Source organism: Prinia subflava, chromosome Z (assembly GCF_021018805.1).
Source record: "Prinia subflava isolate CZ2003 ecotype Zambia chromosome Z, Cam_Psub_1.2, whole genome shotgun sequence".
Taxonomy (NCBI): Eukaryota; Metazoa; Chordata; class Aves; order Passeriformes; family Cisticolidae; genus Prinia; species Prinia subflava.
This window is the reverse complement of record NC_086283.1, coordinates 39,558,602-39,579,279: the sequence shown is the minus strand read 5'-3', so window position 1 is coordinate 39,579,279 and position 20,678 is coordinate 39,558,602. Positions and strand designations below refer to the sequence as shown.

At 37.5% G+C, this 20,678-nt stretch overlaps 1 protein-coding gene across 2 annotated transcripts in view; it reads left to right on the top strand.

Moving 5' to 3' along the window:
- The window catches only part of ST8SIA4 (ST8 alpha-N-acetyl-neuraminide alpha-2,8-sialyltransferase 4), a 53,401-nt gene extending 33,126 nt beyond the window's left edge, over positions 1–20,275 (top strand). For both annotated transcript variants that reach the window (XM_063423165.1, XM_063423164.1), the window contains one exon: positions 15,488–20,275. In XM_063423165.1, coding sequence (XP_063279235.1) covers positions 15,488–15,770 — 283 coding nt within the window. In that variant the 3' untranslated portion in view covers positions 15,771–20,275. The remainder of the gene's footprint in view (positions 1–15,487) is intronic.
- Positions 20,276–20,678: the final 403 nt, after the last annotated feature.

Below are 20,678 nucleotides of genomic sequence, written 5' to 3'. Positions count from 1 at the left end.
GAAACAGCTTATTGATGTTTTCTAGTCTGTATTTAGAACCAGGTGTCATAATTTGCATTTTTGTATCATATCTTTAGTGAAGTAGTCAAAGAAAATGGACTTACCAAAAGTCATCACTAGAACTTGCTTTTTCATTTCACATTTATTTGTACTTGATTGTCTACCTCTGGAATACAGGGGATTTTCCAAAGGAGATGAGTAATCATTTTCTTTTTCAAGAAAAGAAGACCTGTAAAAGAATCTGAGATAGGGCCTCCCTGGAAACAAGTGCAGCCTGTGGTTTCAGAACATTTTGGAGGCTCGCAAGGTGGGGGTTTTTGTTCCCTTTTTTTTTTTTTTTTTTCATCTTAAGTGTGGGCACACTAGCAGAATTGGCAGAGGAGAAGTAAGTGGGTGTTTCACAGTCATACTGAAACCAACAGGTGGCACATCTTATGCTTCTATCAGATTATTTAGCCCCAGAGGAAATGTAACATACAGATGGGCTAACAAGGCAGTAGAAAGATTCATGTGTGGCACAAACTCTACATGTGAGGCCTTGCCTTTTTCACCCTTTAGTCCATAATGGACAGAGCATTGAAATGCAGTAGGAAGAAGGTGGTTTACAGAACATAGTTCTCAATGACAAAAAGGTTTCAGAAAACAATCTCAGTGTTAAGTTTTACCTTCCTTTGCAAAGCTAGCAGTCATTGAAAAATCATTAAAGAGAAATCTTGAGGTCTGATAAAGACAACATCAAGGAGAGAAGCCCTCCCTCCACGCTGCAGTATGTTCTCCATTCTAAAAGGCATCCACTGGTGTTGGGTGTGTGAAACCCAGAGAGCTGTGCTGTGGAAAAATGAGATATCTGCCAAGCAGAGAGGGCAGCTCAGCCTGCTGCAGGAGTATTGCTGCTGGTGCTGGAAACAAAATGCAGGCTTGACCTCTAGATCTCTGGTGGCAGCTGGGATTTCTGCTGCCTGCAAGGGATTTGTCGTGGGTTTCCAAAGAGGAGTTGATTTGCTGTAGTTTGTGGGTTTCCCCTGGGGATGTTTCTCTGTGGAGTAGACTCAGAGGGATGATGCTTGTTGGCTCTGTTAGAAAATATACTGGATGAATTCAGGAGAGAGAGAACAGGTTTGAGAGGATATGGGTAGAGGAAGATTAGGCTCATGCATTTGTTAGTGTCAGCTCTCTGCTGTTGTTAGTATCTAAATCTTTTCCAAATGGATCTGTTTAAAGAACAGTAGGCTTCTCACCAGTGAGAATAATAAAGCCTGGTGAAGAGCACAAAATTATGCCACAGATATCCTTCAGTTAAATCATGAGATTGCTATTTTGGTATGATGATCATTCTCTGAAGCAGAGGTGAAAGAGAACAGGAAATCTGTCTTTCTGGTTTTGTTTTCAAATTCTATGAACTTGTTGGTAATATGCAAAGCAAGTTCTGGGCACAGAATATCTGGGAAGTGTGCCAATGTGTAAACACAGTTTATTTCTATAGCACTGATGACTTGAAGTTGAGTGGCTTGAATTAAGACTGAAGATCTCAATTCAAATGACTGTTAGTCTCATTGTTGATGGTAGCTTAGTAAAGCCACTGACAGTATATGAAGATACCATTGTAAGTAGCAGTAAAACAGCTCAGATTTTCTTTAAAGGCTTTAATCCATGAAATAAGAACTATTTGCTTTTAAAATAATTTTAAATTATTTAAATTTACACAACCTTGTTTTTTCTTTTTTAAATTTTTGCTTTGTTTTAATCTTTCAGTCTAGTGAAGTGAGTATATGATTTGGTTCAGGATTCATTTTTTACTTTATTTGATATATAACTACAGTAATAAAGTGAAAAATAGTAGATACCTACCTACTGTATGCATCTATTGATGCAGTGCAGATTTAAAGTGCATGAAACCCACATAAAGAAAATAAAGCAAACTGTACAATGCAGAGGACACATTTCTATTTTTTTAATAGTAGCCAATAATGGCAAAATCTTTTGTCATTTTTCTCTGTGCTCCTCTCATATCTAGTCGAAAGAGAGGATGATGCAGAAGGCTGTCACATCAGAAAGCAAGCTAAAGACAGAAGATCTTTGTGGAAAAAAAACAGCCATTAATCTTCGTACTTGAAAATCACAGAAATTTGTCTTGGGAAGTTATTGCTTGTAAAATCAGTTGTGGTATCTGCAGCCTTACACATAGGTGTCATATATTTGTTTATGATAGATTGTTGAAGTGGCTGAAAACTGTTTTTTCCTTGGTGTATTGCATGTCCTTGTGAAACCAGTTGATGGGCGTGGCAGAACTCCAGTCACATACCATTGATATTTAATGGGCATTTTGATTGGCATTGTTTGCAATGAGCTAGAATTGAATAGGATGTGAACAGTGAGCATTCATTCATTCATTCGTTCTTTAAAGACACTGGTCCTTTGACATATGGACTCCTCTGTATTGTTTAAGTGTGCTTTTCATATTTAATGGATTTTGTAAGGCAATCTGCCACTTTGAGTTCCACATTAAGCTGTGATGCAGCAAAGTAATTCTGCTCAAACATATTGTTCAACACATGCTTCAGTGAATGCTTTTGACTGTTCAAAGGTTTTGTGTGATCTTTATCCTAAGGAGTAACTTCTGCCTCCTTCATTTACTGAAGTAGTATTACTTTTGTTTCTATGAAGCCTGTCTCTATTGGTTGGTTAATTCAATGAGAACCATGGGATTTATGATGATGTCTCACTTTTGAGCCAAATTTAAGAGAGGAGTAATGAGTAATGAGTAGTCTCCTCTGATGAGTTTTAACAATGTCCCTGCATCAGTAGATGTATACTAATAGAAAAAAGTACAAAAAACCCAACCATTTATTAACAGCAAGATACCTAGACAAGGAAGAAGAACAGCGTTGAACTGTCAAAACTCATGTTCCGCCCCAGACTTGCAGAGGAGTGAAAACCCAAAAGTGCCCCCAGAATGGGGTAAACGTTGGAGAAGTACTCCTTTCCAACACATGGTTCAAGAATAGCTTTCCGTCTGAGCGAAGTGAAGCTTCCACAGAGGATCTCCAGCAGGAGGCAAAATCCTTGTGGCTCTCTGGCATCGACCTCCTCTCCACAGCAGTCATGGCAGGCAAAAAACCTGCTCTGGAGCCTCTGGATGTGTTTTTTTTCCCTTAGCTCCCTGAGACTTCGGGTAGAACAGGGCAGGCCTGCTCTCACCAGTCCCACTCCATTCTCAGACCTGCAGCTGTTGAGTTCCCCTTGAGGCAGATGAAAGATTTCCACTGCAGCTTCTCCAAGGCGGGCAAGGGGAAAGCTTTCAGCCTCGGCCAATGAAACCAAGCTAGCCAAGCAGGACCGAACTGCACAACACCACGGGAAGTGAGCCTTCAAAAATGCCCACCAAAAACCCCTTCAGCTTCCCCCTCCCCAGCCCTGCACACACTCAGTCCTGGGCCTTGAAGACACGGTAACCACTTTTGGGCATAAAACAGAGGATCATGGAATAGACTATCATCATAAATCACTCTGAGACAGACAGTAAAATCAATAGCGTTTGTATCTGATTAATCTGCTCTGGTTCATTGCACTGATCAAATTTAAGGTCCTGTAATGCATATTTTCTGTAATAATCTTTAAGCAGGAGATTTCAGTTTGTATTGATTAAATCAAAAAGACATGATTTTCTTCTCCTTAACTGAAGTTAGTCTAACAAGTAGCATAGCACTGAACATGTTGTTTTACTGTATCCAGACCTGATGTTAGGTATTATTGACTTCAGCTGTAAAGGGCGGCTGGGCACAAGCTGAAAGCAGTTTGAAACTGCTTATAGTCCAATGAGCAAAGAGCATCCTGAACATATTCTTAAATTTACAGGTTTTGCTTTTCAACATTAGTTTCAGTATCAATGCCATTAATGCAATGCTTTCAGATTAGGGCAGAGTACTCATCCTGGGATCATCTTCCTAAATTTTGCCCTATTTCAGGGACACGTAATATAATATTCCATTGCAAGGATCAAAAAACCCCATGCTGACTCCCTTTAAAAGCAGTTGACTCTCAAACATACTTCCATTTGTATCCCTACTTAAAATGGAGTTGTTTTCTTTTGCCAACATTTATAGTTGTTCTGTTAGGATTGGGCCCAGAATGAAAATGCAACACAACTTTTCCTACCAAGGTTTTTCTTTTTTAGGGTAGATTTAACAGGTGATGTAAGTTTTTAGAAAATGGTCTTTCAGGAATATAGGCTGGTGGGATGGATGTTTGTCCTGGTTGAGGGCAAATTTGGGAGGAAACCTCCGAATGGGGTCCTGCAGATTCAAGTGGCCCCTTCCCCAACTGGTTTGGGAAAAGATTTCCTCAGAGAAAAGTGGAAAAAACATGTTTATTTAACAAACCAAATATTCACAAGCATAAAAAAAATTAATAATAATAAACAATACAACCTCTCACTGCCGAGAGATGGCAAATTCAGAAAGTCCTTGTTGTGGGTTGTAGCTCAGCTCACTCAGTCTCTCATCAGTCCCTCCAGCATTGGAATGCAGCATCCCAGGCCAAAGGTGTGAGCTCCCAGTGTTCTTCTGGGTTTTCAGTCCAGGGGAGGTTTGAACAGGTCCAAGAAAAAATACAGTCTAGGGAACTTCTCCACCTCAGCTAGCCAAAAAACAACGACAAAGCAAAGGAGAGCTCTCTCCCACTGTCTGTCTATGCTGCAGACAACACGGTCTGGGGGCAGGAATGCAGGGAAGCAAGTGCAGTTTCTGCAAACAAACTGCGCTGCTTCTCTCCCTGCTTTTGCTCTCAGAACCAGTATTAAAGGTGCAGAACATAATACCCAGCGTAAACAGATGTTTGGGGATAAAAGCATCATAAAGTCATGCTAAGACAGTGTTCTAGGCAACAGATAAAATATTCCGGAATGACAAAGGCAGAATTTAACAATTTGAGTGGGGCCTCCAATTACTGTCTTCCTAATTCTCTACTGTGCATAGTGGACACTGCATTTTATTCTTATTCTTCATATATTAGATTTTTCTTCTGAACATGTCTGTATTTGCATTGTTTTGAAAAGAGAAAAAATTAGATAGGACTTTTTTCTGTTATAGAAAAAAAATACACAGAAATATATTCATTGGCCATTAGCATAAGAACAGATATTCACTCAGTAGGAAAGACTAGGCCTAATGGTGAAAGCTAGATATACGGCAAGTTACTAATTTTAATTACACCCCTCCAGTAATACTCTGTTCAGATTTTCATAGGAAAAATGCTAATCAATTATAAGTTGTTGTAATGCCTACATAAAATATGAAGAATTGATACTTTATAATGTGAATTTTATTTCATAAAATATTCGAATTTAATGGAAGCTTTTGAAATCCGTATTTTATGAATTTAATCCGAAGTTACCTATGGATTTCAAAGCACTTAGCAATGTCTCCAGTCACTCTGATACACATTACTGTTATAACTTTACACTGGAGTTACATAGTTCTTTTCTAATCTGCTATCCTTTAACTGAATTTGTATCCTTGTTCCAGCAGCAGATTTTTCCGTGTTCGTGATTTGACATGGCTTTCCCAAGCACGCTTTCGCTAATACAGTTGAAGAGTTTCATCCAATGAGTTGCACTCTTTTTACAAACCAAATTCTTCTTTCACTCCATTTGCTTATCTTGGCATGGGAAATAGATTTTTGGTGGTAATTTTTAATGAAATATAATGTAATTTTTGTTATGCCCTCACCAATTCCCAGAAAAAGTCAGAACCCCAGGACCCATTTGGACAAAGCACAGAAATTCACACTCAGTATGAGCATTTGGTTTTGCATACCCAATGGCATTGGTGCTATATAACCAAGTTACTGTGCAGAACATGGGTCAAATTAATTTCTTGACTGTGGTACCTTTGCTGCCCTAAGCCATTATCAAGGTTTCCTGTCAAGGGATTGCTTCAATAGTCTTTTTGAGGCTTGAATAGCTACTCTGAGAAATGTAATAAAGGCACTTTCAAGAAGGGAATATGCCTGAGAAAAAATAGGCTGTTTATTTATCATCCTGCCTATCAACTCTGCCAACAGAGTTGTCCCTGTGGGCCAGGTGGGGTATACTCTTGGGTTCAGATTTCTCAGTTAGCTCCAAAAATGGAAGAGATCACAGAGTGGGCTTGTGTCACTGTCTTTCAGCTTGAGGATGGCTGCTGGTATCAACCTTCCTGATGCCACAGAGAAAAACCCTGCCAAGGAAGCCAATCAGCCATCACTGCTCGTCTGGATCAACCTATAGGTCCATAAAATGTTCCAGTAGTAGGGAAGAGTAGCCATGTCTCTTGTGCCGCCCCTAGATGGAAATGAAGCCCTAGAGGATGAGTGCAGAGCAAAGGAATTCTTTCTAGAAGTTGCTGCCACTCACAGCCAAACTACTTCTTCAGTGGAGGAGTCTGCTTCTAAGACAGACCTAGCGTGAACATGAGTCAAAATATAAGCTTTGGCTACAAATGTCCTAAAACCTGAAAAATATCTCTATCCTGTGACTGCCTTCTCACATTAGGAAATGCTGGAGCTTTTCTGTACACTACACATTAGGCAATTTTTTTTTGCCTGACACTTTTTCCTACTTCCAAGCTTATTTCTCCTACCTTTACATAAGTTTCTGTGTGTGGAATAGTGGTAGGTAATCTTATGTTACTGCATAGAAAAACTTAATTTTTAAAACTAATAAAATATTGTTGTGCTATCTTCAATCTGATTATGAATCATCCCTTTGCTTCATTGCTTCTGTTTAATCCAAACTCATGCCAGTACCCTTTATAGGAAGAAAAAAAGTAATATTTGCAACCTATATACAAGAGCAGCAAAAGCCATTGACTTCCTCTGAAACCATTTGTAGCCCTATTTACTTAAAATATTTAAAACTGTGTTCCTTTTATAAGTGTTTTCTTAGAATTGGGCCCAGTGTGCTTTCCAGAACGGCAATCCCACAGAGCTTTTCTAGGCAAGGTTTTTTCTTTTGTAGCTGTGCTTTATAGTTGCAGGCATAGCTAAATAGTTTATCTTCTTAGGTTTCATGCAGGAAGGATGAAACAAAGGAGAAAGGAGGACTAGAAAATTATGGCAAATAGTTGCTTAGATTTGATATTCAACTTGATGGTTCTATTTCTTCCTAACTTATCAGATACTTTTTATTTTGTGTTTTATTATTGCTACTGTATATTGCTACAGACATTGTATTTCACTTAGATTCAACTGTTTATGTAGCATCTAAAAACATCTCCTGTCTGACATTTCAAATCCTTATAAAGTCATATGCTTGCTTCTTGATCACCATTTTTACATCTACCAGTCACGCTGTTCAAGTATTCTCCAGTACCTTTAAGGTTTTATCTTAGTCCTTAATATTTCCATATTTTTAAATTGTTCCATGGAACAAGATAAAAATATACAAAATAATAAATAGTCATCTTAACCGCTGGAATTGTAAAGGGGAAAAAAAGCCCAGAAATGCTAGCAATTTTCAACAAATCTATAACAAAAAATAGTTCCCTTGATACAAGTTCAGTCTGTATTAATCAAAACCAGATTGATTTGAAATTGCACACTGGCTCATTGACTTTCATTTTATAATTGTGAAGTTAGTTTATTAATTTATAATGTCTGTGTGGGAAGTAAAAGAGAAATTGGTGCAATCTTGTTGGTTATCACTGGTGGGTTTTAGTTTATAGAATTGTTTCTACCAATTGATTTTAAAAAAATTGTAGAAAATATTTTTTGAGAGATTAGAATTTCTTAAACTGAAGGAAACATTAACATGTCTTCATGTGTAGATGACCTGGAAATATTCGCTCACAGCCCAGAAAGCCAATTGTATCCTGGGCTGCATCAAAAGGAACGTGGCCAGCAAGTTGAGGGAGTTCCTTCTCAATGAATTCCCAATTTTGCTCTGCTGAGACCCCACCTGGAATACTGCATCTGTCTTTGGAGTGTTCAGCAGAAAGACAAGGACCTGCTGCAGTGGTACAGAGCAGGGACACAGAAATGATCAGGCAGCTGGAGCATCCCTCCTCTGAAGAGGGGCAGAGAGAGCTGGGCTTGCTGAGCCTGGAGAAGAGAATGCTCCAGGGGGACCTTATTGTGGCCCTCCAGTACCTGAAGGGAGCCCACAAGAAAGCTGGAGAGGGAGGAAGAGACTTTTTACCTATCTGTTAAAGACAGGACAGAGGACAGTGGCTTTGAGCTGAAAGAAGGTAGATTTGGATTAGACAGAAGGCAGAAGTGTTTTATCATGAGGGTGTTGAGATACTGGAACGAGCTGTTAAGGGAGGTTGCGGATGTCCCATCACTGGAATTGCTCAAGGCTAGGTTGGATGGAGCTTTAAGCAGTGTGATCTAGTGAAATATCTCCCTACCAAGAACAGGGGGAGAGGACTAATTAATCTGTAACGGTCCTTCCCAAGTGAATCAATTCTGTGATTCTATAATTCATAGAATTCCATATTTTGCTGCATTATCTGCAGCATCTGTTGGCATGTGTTATTGTCCAAGTATGTCACAGAAATAAGCTAGACATGGAACACCTCGCTGGAAAATCTATCTCTTTCCATCATATTTCAGTAAGGAGCTGATCTGTCAGGAAAGGAAAACCTTTTCTCCAGAAGTTTCTCTTTTGACTTGCTAAGCCTGTAGAATGTACTCTAGGTCTGTTTCACTGCACCTTTGCTATGTGTCTGTGTGCACATCTAGAGCAACTGTAATCTCAAATTATTTATAGATGACTTCTTCTAAAATTAAGCTATGTTTCACTCTTGAAAATGGTTTTTTGCATGTAGAAGACTAACCATATTTACTAGCAAAGGTTTGTGTCTCTTTTTCATGAGATTCATAATTGAATTCCTGAGCGCTTGAATAATTTTTAAAATATATTGATGGATACTCAAAATCACAAGTTTCACAAGAAACATAAGTAAGTAGCCTTTACTTACCCTTGTTGTACTGTAGTGTGATGTGTCACAGAGAACATTTCTAACTACTAAAGAGGCAGATCAGAGCAGGACAGAATCCTGATTTTTTGGTAGAGCTCTGATGGAGTTTCAGCTCTTCATAAAGTGCTTTATTCCCTTTAATGAAAGAGATTTTTTATGTATGCTCTTTGAAAATATTGTACACTGAAAACTTTGAAGTAGATGCGCAAACACTCAGCAGTGCTTTTGTGCTGGCTGTTACATTTTCTGTGTTGTCATTAACACTTTAACTCTTTCACACTTTAGATTCTGTGTGCAGTATCCTGTGCACAGCATATCTCAGTAAGAAAAAGACAAGTAGTCCATTTTTAATTGAGAGGGTAAATTGAAGAGTTGTTCCTATCATTGGTGTGATTAATGCCACCAATGACAAGAAAGAAAGCTCAAGAAAAGGATTTGTTCTTTGAAATTGAGGAAGATATTAGTCCTAATACAAATATCCACAATCTGTTTTCTTTAGAAAACAGATGTTGGGTCCAAGCACATAAAAGTGGCTATTTAAGAGAGATCCCTTGCTAGCCCGTAGTCTTACCAGTGCCAGGTGCCAACACAGAAACAGAAGAAACAGAAGAAGAGAAATTAGAAATAGAGGAAAGATTACTCTGTGATGTATGCTCCCATTGCCAGCAGCTTAGCAAACCTTTGAGCAGGAGCTTCATCAGCACCACTGAGTTTATGAACATTGGCAAGTTGTGGGTTTTTAGTCAGTTGGCCAATGGCCTCCAAAACATCCTGTTGCCATGAATTCCCAGTTCAGTGTTGTATTGTGTAAAAGTACTTTCAGTACTGTTTATTTCAGACCTACTAATAAATGACTTTACATCCATAGTCCATAGCTTTTTATATTACAGTGCTTATGTTAAAGTAGTAATTAAATTCCTATTTGCCATCTTCACGACTTCATCATTTTGGAGTGTTTTTCCATTTTTCCACCTAGGTGTCTCTTTTTCAAACTACTCTATTTATTCTCTTCTCATACAGAAGTTACTTTATCCTTCTAATAGTGTATGTTGCTTTACTCGCTGTCTTGTCCTGTTCTGAATTATTTTTTGAGGAAGTGTAATCCAGACAATATACATCCTCTAGCTTCTCACAGAGACACTCTTGAGTAACACTGAAATGTTTTGTTGTCTTTCAAAATCTTTTTCCCCCTACCTTCCTATTTATGTTAATATATTAACTTCTCAAATACCATATGTGATTTCTCAGGAAGTTCTTTTTACAAATATTCTCTCTGTCTGTAAAAGGAATAGAATTTCAGTGACAGCCAGGTGTGTTGAGTAGGTTTGCTTGGACATCAGCTTGGACATCTCAAGAAAGAGAGCTTTGGTATATAACCTTTTGAGCTATTCAGAGTTTCAACATATATGTTTCCTCAGATTCAGCCCTTTCCAGAACAAGGAATTCAAAATCCATTGAAATATATGCAACCAAATTCTGAATCTGTTTATGCTGTGACATCTTACGGAATCTGTAGATAAGGCAAATAAAGATGCTAAGTACACTAAATTACCTGGTATTTGAATGTAACCATTGTATCTAATTTTCTTTGTCTGAGGCAACACTGCACTCTGAACATAGCCATGAGAAAGCACATCTCTTTTTTTAATTTAGTCAGAAGTCATCTATTCCACCATAGCAGGATAAACAATTGTAATTTGAATTCCCCAACATTCATATAATGTAATGATGATTGGAATAAATTGTTGCATGTATTAGTCATTGTAATAGAGTCTTGTCAGAAGATCATTTTAATGTTAACTATTTTTAAAACAGATGTCTTTGGTTTTATGTGTTTATTTTACTTCCATTTTTGTCAATAGCTGCAGGAAGTCATTATCAGGTAGCAACGTGCTATTCGATTGACATTCCTTCAGCAGTCATGCTGGCAGTAGAACGCTCCATTTTCATAAGAATGAGGATATCTTACTAGATACAGGTGAAAGTGTCATGGATTTGACTGTATATTTAACTATAGGTGATAGTTTGATTTGGTAGAAACAGGTTCAGTATTTTTAAAAGCCAAAATATTGAGGTTCAGTAAACTCAAAGACAAATGTAAGTGTCAAAGTAATCTTTTAACAGTGCTATGGTTGTAAATAATGTATTTATCTTATATTCATCAGGGCAGATGTTCACTTTTTTCATTGCTTTTTTAAACTTAGTTTCTCACTCAAGCACCTTTGGGCCCCGTAAAGCACAAAAGATATTTGCTAACTGAAGCAAGTTGAACAGTGAGCTGCAAAGGTGGGTGGGCTGGAGCACAGGCCCAGCCAGTAATGGCTGAGGAACCCTGACTGGAGAAAGAGATTGGACTGAGATCTGTCAGAGGTTGGTCAGAGGTCTGCTGACATTCCTTCCCATAGAAATAATCTCATGATTCATGTAAAAGTCAGTTACAGTTATTACTGAGATGTTTACATTTTGTACCAACACCTCAACTAAAAATCAATTTTTATATAATTTTTATAGTTTTTTGTATAATCTTAGTAGAGACAAAGAAGGACCTGTGACAAAAATATATTTTTACATATAGAATTTTAAAATGTCATTTATTTATGGTGTGAAACTGAATATAAGAACTAGGTTTCATTAAAGTAATAACAATAAAAAAAAGATGAAAAAAACATGTAAGTTTAAAGCATCAGAAAATACTAGAATAAAGCTGGCACAAATCCATTATGGACATTATTTCTTTCCAATACTAACAGAAATACCAAAAATGTCTTTGATTATTTTCATTCTTTACTGTAAAATACAGTGAAACATGCAAGATATCATTGTTCAGATTTTTAAATCATGTAAAATCTATTTGAAATGTAAAAAGAAAGGATTGCAGAAGAGAGATTCATATTGGACTGTACGAAAGAGATCTCAGATGTGTGGCCATGGCTAACTACCTGATATCTGAAGCAGGTAAGAAGTTTTGGAGGCAAGGATGGTTGGATTTGGGGTGAGGAGCTGAGGTGAAAATAAACAGAATGATAGTAGGAGCACAAGGACATTGTTACAGAAACCAGTTCCTGCTCAAATACCCCTTCATTTCACGGAAGAGGCATTTTTAGCAGTCCCCTGTTGTCAGCAGGGTGACCCTTAACTCTTACAGTGTATTGTGGGGTGTTATAGTTACCTGTTGCAAACATGGTAGTTGTTACTGGCAGCTTTATAAAATGCGACACATGAACCTAAGTAGTGATCTGACCTTCCATTCACTGCAGAAAGTTTTCAACATACTCTCTATTTCTGCTGTTTTTCACTTACCCTTAGAGATTACTTTTAACTTTTGAACATAAGTCGAAGTTCATGGTATCTTGCCAGTGTCATTAGTACATTACCATCAGCCATATATTTTAAAGTAATTCGAAGTGAGATCTCTTTGAATTCAGGTTACTCAACTTCAAGTCACAGAAATTACAGAATTAAAGAGTGTTTATTTATGGCATATTCACTAATCTTCAATAAATTCACCCTTCAGGCCCCACAAAGGAGTTGTTTTAGCATGAGGCATCAAGAAAACGAGTGCTTGTAGTGTTGCGCTACGTGGCCAGTTACAGACTTCATAGTGATGACCGTTTTCTAACATGGTGAGATCCTCCCAGTCCTGTCAGTTAAGCTGATTCCTTATCCAGATGGAAAATCAGGAATTGGTAATGGGTGACTATCTAGAGATTAGTTATGAGAAACAGGAGATTGTCATTCCATCCTGTAGTTTGTTGCTTCCTTCATGATGTAATCTTAGTTAAACAGAAAATTAGTGCATCCCAGAAAAGCAGATCGGGAGAGTATCTTTATGCTTTGAATTAAAGCTATAATAAAACTCCAGAAACTAGAAACAGGTACAAAGATGCTTATTGGTTAAATCATCTACAATATCAATTGACCCTAATCAGCCTTTCCTCAGTTTGAGACTAGAACAGCTACCTGAGTGACTGAAAAGTTGACATGTATCTTTCAGAACAAAAATCACAAAGACTACTTGATATTTGTGTCACCACTTAACAATTCTATTAATTCAAGCAGATGTTGGGAGCCAGGAATGTGCAGAGATAAGTGATCTTTAGGAAGAATCAGCCTAGAGTACTGAGTGCCTCCAACCTGTTTTCAATATAGAGAGGGAGAGTTTAGATACCTTTCCAATTTTAGGAAATACCAAATAGTTACACTTCTGTTTTGTATAACACCTCTATTGTGTTATAGGGAAGAGAAGATATGCTTTTATACTCTTAAATTGTAAGAGGATCTTCATTGCATCTTAGTCTTTCATTACATACTTATTTCTGGACAGAAATGCTTAAGTAAGATGTAGAGTCCTTTTCAAATATTTACCTGTTTACTAATTTAATTTTCTGCCATGAGCATCCTATTCCTGGAAGGGTGAAATTCAGCTGGAATGATAGCAGTGATTCCTTGTAGTACCAGATGCATAGTTTTGACTGCTGTTTGGCTAGAAACACTCACGTAAATGGATGACTGCTCGAGATTAAAGTACCAAATTCTCAAGAGACTGCTGCCAGTTACTACAAAAATTAAGTAATTAGCTTTTTAATCTGTTCTGCTGTACCTGTGATGTGAAGTGCTTAAAAGTGTTCAGATTTCTTCCTCCAGCAACTTTTCCTAAACAAACATTTATTTTCTGGAGTGAAGTCCTTCCTTTGGTTTATCTTGTTTTACAGAGTTGCAGTTTATCAGAGTGAGAAGCGAACTGTTTAGCATGTTATGCCTAAAAAATGGTGTTTATGAAGACAGTGAAAAATGATACATTCATGTGTCATTTGTAGATGTATCCATTCCCAATTGCATTTGCTCCTTAAATATGCTGTTTACCATCCTGTTTTTACAGCCAAGCAAAATCCTGAGTCATTCCCTGTGCTGGAATTGGAGAAGCAGTTACTCAGCTCAGAAATGTTTTCTGCTTGCAAGGTCCTTCAAAAAATGAACTTGAGTATAATGCAAAAAAAAAACCCCCAAACAAAACAACAAAACAACCAAAAACAACAACAACAAAAAAAGCCAAGAACAACAGAAACCCAAAACAAACCCCCAAAACAGAACGAAAAATCCTAAAGAATCCACCAAAAATACAAAACCAGCTTTCATATGGATACCTGTCTGTGATTCAAAGCTATGATTTTGGTAAAGAATGAAACTGAAAAGGCCAGTTTCAATGGGATGGGAAATTTTATTAATCATATGATCTGGTGCTTTTAACATACATTAAGCTTTGATTAAAGACATAATTTTGTAGTCTTGTCTCATACTAAGGGGTGGGACAATCCTCCTGCTACATCGTTGATGCCTTTATAATTGGATGTATAATTTTAAGTTCCAGTCTTATTGTAATCCCATTTCAAACAAAGTTAACTCTGGTCTCATGAGGCTTATCTCCCTTGACCTTCTTCGTAGACTGTGGTAGAAGCATTTCACAACCTACAACTAAGAGTACTGTGGCACATTGCAATGGTTTTACATTTGTGTGGTAATGCTAAGTAATACTTACTTCCCTTATTTGCAGTCACACATTTCCACAGTCTGATCAGTACAGCTGTGTGCATGGCTGCTGTTCCTCTGGATCAGCAGAATGACTAGGTTTAAGAATCTAAGTGACCTTTTTATTTCCATAAAGTACTAGTGGACTTTCTATTGAATCAGACCTGGGGGAAGAGTTTTACCAGTAACAGCTGGCACTATTTTAATGACATTCTGATTTTAAAGGCCAGAGGTGTGGAACAATGTTGGTGACAGACTTTGAGGGTACCAACATGTGCTACATGCTTGAATCCAGTTAAGTTTCCATTTGTGTCTTTGAAAACTCTCTACTGCTTTTGAAGTCAGACCCAGACTTCTTGGTACTGTCTCAGGAGAACTGTCCTGTAGCCTCAGTCAGACCAGTGAATGTTTGAGTACAAAACAAAACCTTTTAAAAATTGGTAGTGTAAGGTTTTGCTTATCAGGAGACTGCCTTCACAAACAGGTGGTTTTATGTGTTTAATCACAAGCTAGAAAATAGAGCTTCTCGTCTACTGACTACTGACTTGCCTAAGTTAGGTTTATCATTTCCATTTGCTTTCTATTTAGACAAGCAATCTGTGAAGTAACCACCAGGCCTGTTGAACATTCAGCATAGGGCTCACTTGATCACTTGAATTGGACCATAACAGGTCAGATTTTGCACCAAGAGACTGTTCCCTGATCTGTCTAAGAAAGTTAACTACAGTCTTCTGCAGACATGATTTTGTGTCAGAATAAAAGCCTGAGCTAAGTCCCTTAGTTGGCCAGGTTTTTTCCAACACTGTGCTAAATAAGGTCTCCCTTAACCTCTTCCAGAAGGAATAAAGACACTGCATCAGAGCAATGTCATTATGATCTCAGAGAAAAGGAGACTTTCACCTTTTCATAGGGCAGAATTAATGTATAGTAGATAAAATAAATTCACAGGATTTATTCATGTGAAGTTGTATGTATTTCTTAATGCACTTTTTCTTTCTTTGCAGCTATTGGCTGACAAACAAGGTCCACATTAAACGACCCAGCACTGGTCTCCTCATGTATACACTTGCCACCAGATTTTGTGATGAAATTCACCTGTATGGATTTTGGCCATTCCCAAAGGATTTACATGGAAAACCAGTCAAGTATCACTATTATGATGATCTGAAGTATCGGTACTTTTCTAATGCCAGTCCTCATAGGATGCCATTAGAGTTTAAAACGTTGTATGTGTTACATAATAGAGGAGCACTTAAATTAACCACAGGGAAATGCATCCAGCAATAAAACATATGTAAAGTACAATAAATACAGAATATGCAGCTCGTCATAAAGATGATGTGGAATGGCAATGGGACCACAGTGGGGATTTGTTTCAATACCCACTAAGTCACTGGAAAAAGGTGTTATATCAGAAGTACATAATGAGCTATTATACCTGTAAAGTGCTATATAACTAAACTATTTTGACTGCAAGGGTTCAAGTAAGTGCCACTTTCACTAAGAACAAAGCTTGAATGTATGCTCAGTAGTGTTTACAGGATGCAGTGACACATTCATCACGAATTAAAGAAGAAAAAGAGCCTGCCAATTTGCAACAGTGATCAGACAGCCCACACAAGAATACCCAGTGGATGGAATATTTACTTCAGTAAATAAATCAGGCTTTGGCAGAAAATACCATGACGGATTTGAGTAAAGAAAGAGAAGTCTGTAACGTCAAACAAATCAGTAAATGCCTTCAGTCAGAGAACTGTTTCTGATACTGTATTATAACCTCAGCTTTTGTTGCAGTTTTTCTTATCCATTGGTTTGGTTTTGTTGCTTTTAAGTTTTGGAGCCCTTACAAGATTTCAAGGATGTTATGAGTAATGAAATTTTTTATCTTATAGAATTGTCTTAAGGAAAAAAAAATTGTAAGCATGAGAGGGTGGAGGGGAACATCAAATATTTTATCAAGTGTTATTGTGTTATATCCTACTGTCACACAATCCTTAAAATCCCAATTGTTTTTCTAGCTATTGTTGTCAGTACCTGTTACATGAAACAATGCAGATATCATTTTGATCTGACTTAAAGAGAAGTTTTTCTCTCCTGTACAGATTTGAAGACATACAAGAGGATGCACTTGTTTTTGGTGCCAAAGATTACTTTTATACATATTTTTTCCTTATCTTGGAGAAATAGTGTGGATTTATGTTTCTTTGCTACTTAAGGGAACATATTCTTTGTTATTTATATTTTTTAAGCATCTCAAATCAAAGCCTCTTTACTGACTTCGCATGGAAAATTCTTCAGAAAAATCTGCAGGAGTAAAGTAATTACTTCATGCATTCAAATATATATATATACACACACACACACAGAGTTTTATTCTTGGTAGAAAGGAAAAGTCTAAAGAAACTCAGGTGACAATGAAACTAAAGGAAAAAAAAAGACCTAGCCAATTAATGCAGATCATACAGTTCTTTAAAACTTCTAATGCTGTTAAATGATCTCTTTATTTAATATACCTCTTTGTGTTATCTAGATGTTCTGATGTGTAACTGACTGAAATAACACAGAGCTGCATTATCTCACAGTGTTTTTTTGATCATCACTCTTGTTTATCAAAAAAAACCAAGTGTTCTTTCACTTCCTTCTTTCCAAAAAAAACCACAAGAAATTACAGGAGCTTAGGAGAGGGTGGAGTGTCAGTACAGCATACATTAAGAAAAAAAACTTGTCATCCTGTGATATATTTTAGTGCTAAAGGAGCACATAAATGGTAACAGCATGGTTTCACATCTCTCCTGTTATGCTTGGCTAAGGAGCAGGCATGCAGGTATAATGTATGGATATTTTCTTGTTATGTTTTCAAAGCTACATTAGGTCCTGATCTCCAAATACGATTTTCAGTGTATCTATTGAATTTTGAATTAGTTTGAACAATTTCATATGTATCATCACTCTCACAAACATTTTCTAGCTGAAAATGCTCTTTTTATTACCCATTTTCTCCTCTTAAGTTTATGTATTCTTCATGCATGATTGGAGATCTGCAGTTATCTCTGACCTTTAAAATCAAATTTGGTAGCTAAATCACTGCCTTGCAGCCAAATATTACAGAAAGTAGAAAGTCGGTTCTGTTACATGTAAGACACAGTAACATCTTTCCTTATTCACCAGACTTTCCTACCTAGGACAGTTTACTTTGGCCAAATGCTAATGTGCAATAAGTGGTCCTAACACGAAACTCACTGAAACCAAGGCATCATGAGGAACTAAACAGCCATGCAGACTGAAATATGTTTAATTTGTTGTTGATAAACCAGAGGGTGCTATTTGTTCACTGTGTATGTCTTCAGTTTAATACAAGGTTATTTCTTTGATGAAGCGTGAGCATATTCCTGTTCTTGCTGTTAGGGTTTTGCTGCTGTTGATCTTCTACAGCATATTTCATATACTTTGACAAAATTGAAATAAAAAATTCACAGATTGCCAGTCTCTCAGAAGCTCAGAGAAACATCTGCTCAACTTTATCTTCTGGGAATGTCTTTTCTTCTCTCTAGTGTCAGGCCATCAACAAACAGCATGCTCAAGTAGTGTAAAATATTAACTGACAGGTGATTTTGTTCACCTGTGGAAGGTTTGAATATGCCAACTGATTACGTATCTGACAGCTGAGTCAATGGGGACTGTCTTATTCCTTGCAAGTAAAAAAATTATTTGTGCAAATGAATAAATGAAAATAATACTATGTAAATAGAAAGGTGAGAAAATTTGCCTTTAAATGTCAGCAGAAATATTAAACCTTGGCCTAAACATTGGGTTTGCACGCTTCACATTTGATTTTCTGCAAGTGAAGTTAACTTTAGTACATGAGCCATGGAGTCCAGATATTTACCCTATCACTGAATTTCTCTTACTTGGTTTGGCACAAGACATGACAGTGTCTTGTCATGCACCTGCTTCAAAGACAACAGAGTTTTTCCATCCCTCCTCAAAACTGGGCCTTAACCTCATGTTCTGCAGGCTTTCTACCTTCAGTATTGCACTCTTGGACACCATGAGCCATAGGCTCAGGGCACTCCACTGTCATCCACACTCATCCTTCTCACAGCACTCAGCACCCTACCAAAACAATGGGACTCCACACCAGTCCACCTGTTCTTTCACCTGTCTCACTTTATCCTGAGCTGAGGTGTGATACAGTGAGGAATGGGTCTCAAACCATTCTCTGAGGAAAGCAGCAGTTTTAGTCCTTGACTGTGTAGGTTTCCGCAAGTACTAGGGGTCATTTTACACTGTTGTTCTTGTATAAGACCTGCGTCCATGTGGAGCCCAAAGGTTCTGGGAGGCTGCCTGGTGGGTGGTTTGTTGTGCTACGAATTGTTTTGGTATGGTTTGTGACCACCAGTTAGTGCTTGCTCTAAGGCGACCTGAGGTGAGATATGCCCAGGACATTCCCTGTTGTTTGCACTCTACAACTGGGAAGCTGTAGCAATGTACTCATTGTAGACACCCTTCTTACCTTTCCCTTGTACCTTGTACTTTCTGTACCTTCTTGGAGCATTTCTGATAATGTACCCCAGGATCTAAATGGAGAAACACGATTACTTCCACTGTGTGGCTTTTTCCCTAAAGGTGACCCAGGGCATTGCAGCAAAGTCTTAACTGCTGTGTAGAGACTTCAGCATGGAACAGATTTCACTTTGTGGTTCTTCACTGGTTAGTAGTCAACAGCTTAAGCCTTCATAGCTACCTTGGGTGATTTCTGTTGTTTATCCTCATTCACACCTCTGCTGCCACAGCACAGAGCAGATAATCAATTTATATTACAATTGCCACTTTCAAAATCCAACACTATCAACAACTAATACAAAGCAGTAGGATAAAAGGAAAGATCCCTAATGTTGTAATGTTATCTGCCCTGGTGAAGAACAACTGAAATGCCAATCAGTTGTGTTCAAAGTGTTTCTCAAATTTGTCCTCTCATCAGCTATATTAATTGCCTGCTGTAGTTCCTAAATGTACATTAAAAAATAAGAACTGGAAACTAAATCAAGGCAGCAGAACACGTATATTTTTCCAAAGCTTATGGCAGCTTTGCATTAAATAACTTGATTCCATTGAGATAAATGGATTGTAAATTGCTTATTAAGATACATGTTAATGTTTCTGTGACAGTCTTTTATTTTCATACAAATAATAGATAAATGTTTGATTGTTAACTTTTCAGCTTTGGGACAGTTCTCTTCCACAGCTCTGAGCCACTCTCCAGATATAAGTTCTACTGAACCTTTCAAATCTGAGTCTGATGTAATAATGACTGTATTATTCTTTTGTTAAACAATATAAGCAACAAGTGCTTGAGGTCAGTACTTTTTCTCTAATTGACTGAAATTTAAAGAAAAACAGGTGCAGGTTCAGTACCTTTTTTAGTGGTTGATCTAGCAAAGTGCTAAGCACTCTTTGTGGTGACTTTCCTGGGAGAGCTGTGTCCAGGATTTAGATGGGGATCTAGATTAGCATATTTCAGGATAGAAATCTGAAATTGCACATTATTTATTTTTAAGGGCACTGTTACTTTGTGTAGGGAAAAGCACAATTGTTATAAATGTAAATAAAGGAAGAGCATTTACAGAGATTCATACCTGCACAGTACTATTGCTACTGTATGTCATACAATTTCTGTGGTTTAAAGTATTGATAAACATTCTCTCAGAATTGTCCTGTTTGACACTGTTAGTCTTATTTCCAGTACAGCTATGGGGATTGTTTTTTATTTGTATGACTTAAAAATAAAATGTTTTCTGCTATATTCTGTTCTATATTCCTTTGTAACACAGATACAGTAATTTTATCAGTCTTGTTCTAATTGTAAGAATCTGTAGAAGAATGTCTGCTCCTTTAAAGTGTCTAATCTTTCTCAATACAAAAGGGGATATTAAGAAAAGGAGGAAGTCATAAACAGGAACAGAGAGACAGAAGCTCTTCTGACCAATGACAAGGGAGGCAGAGGTAAGAACCAAAACTGATGAGTCACACAAAATGGTAAGGGTGGGGTGTAGGATCTTTTATTCCAGTATGATTTTCTCTTCAAGGATTTTGTCAAATGGGATAATAAGGAGAAGGGGGAGGCAAAATATACGGAGACCCAAACCTGACAGGCAAATCATGATAGAGACAAGGAGAAGAAGCCAACATCATCAG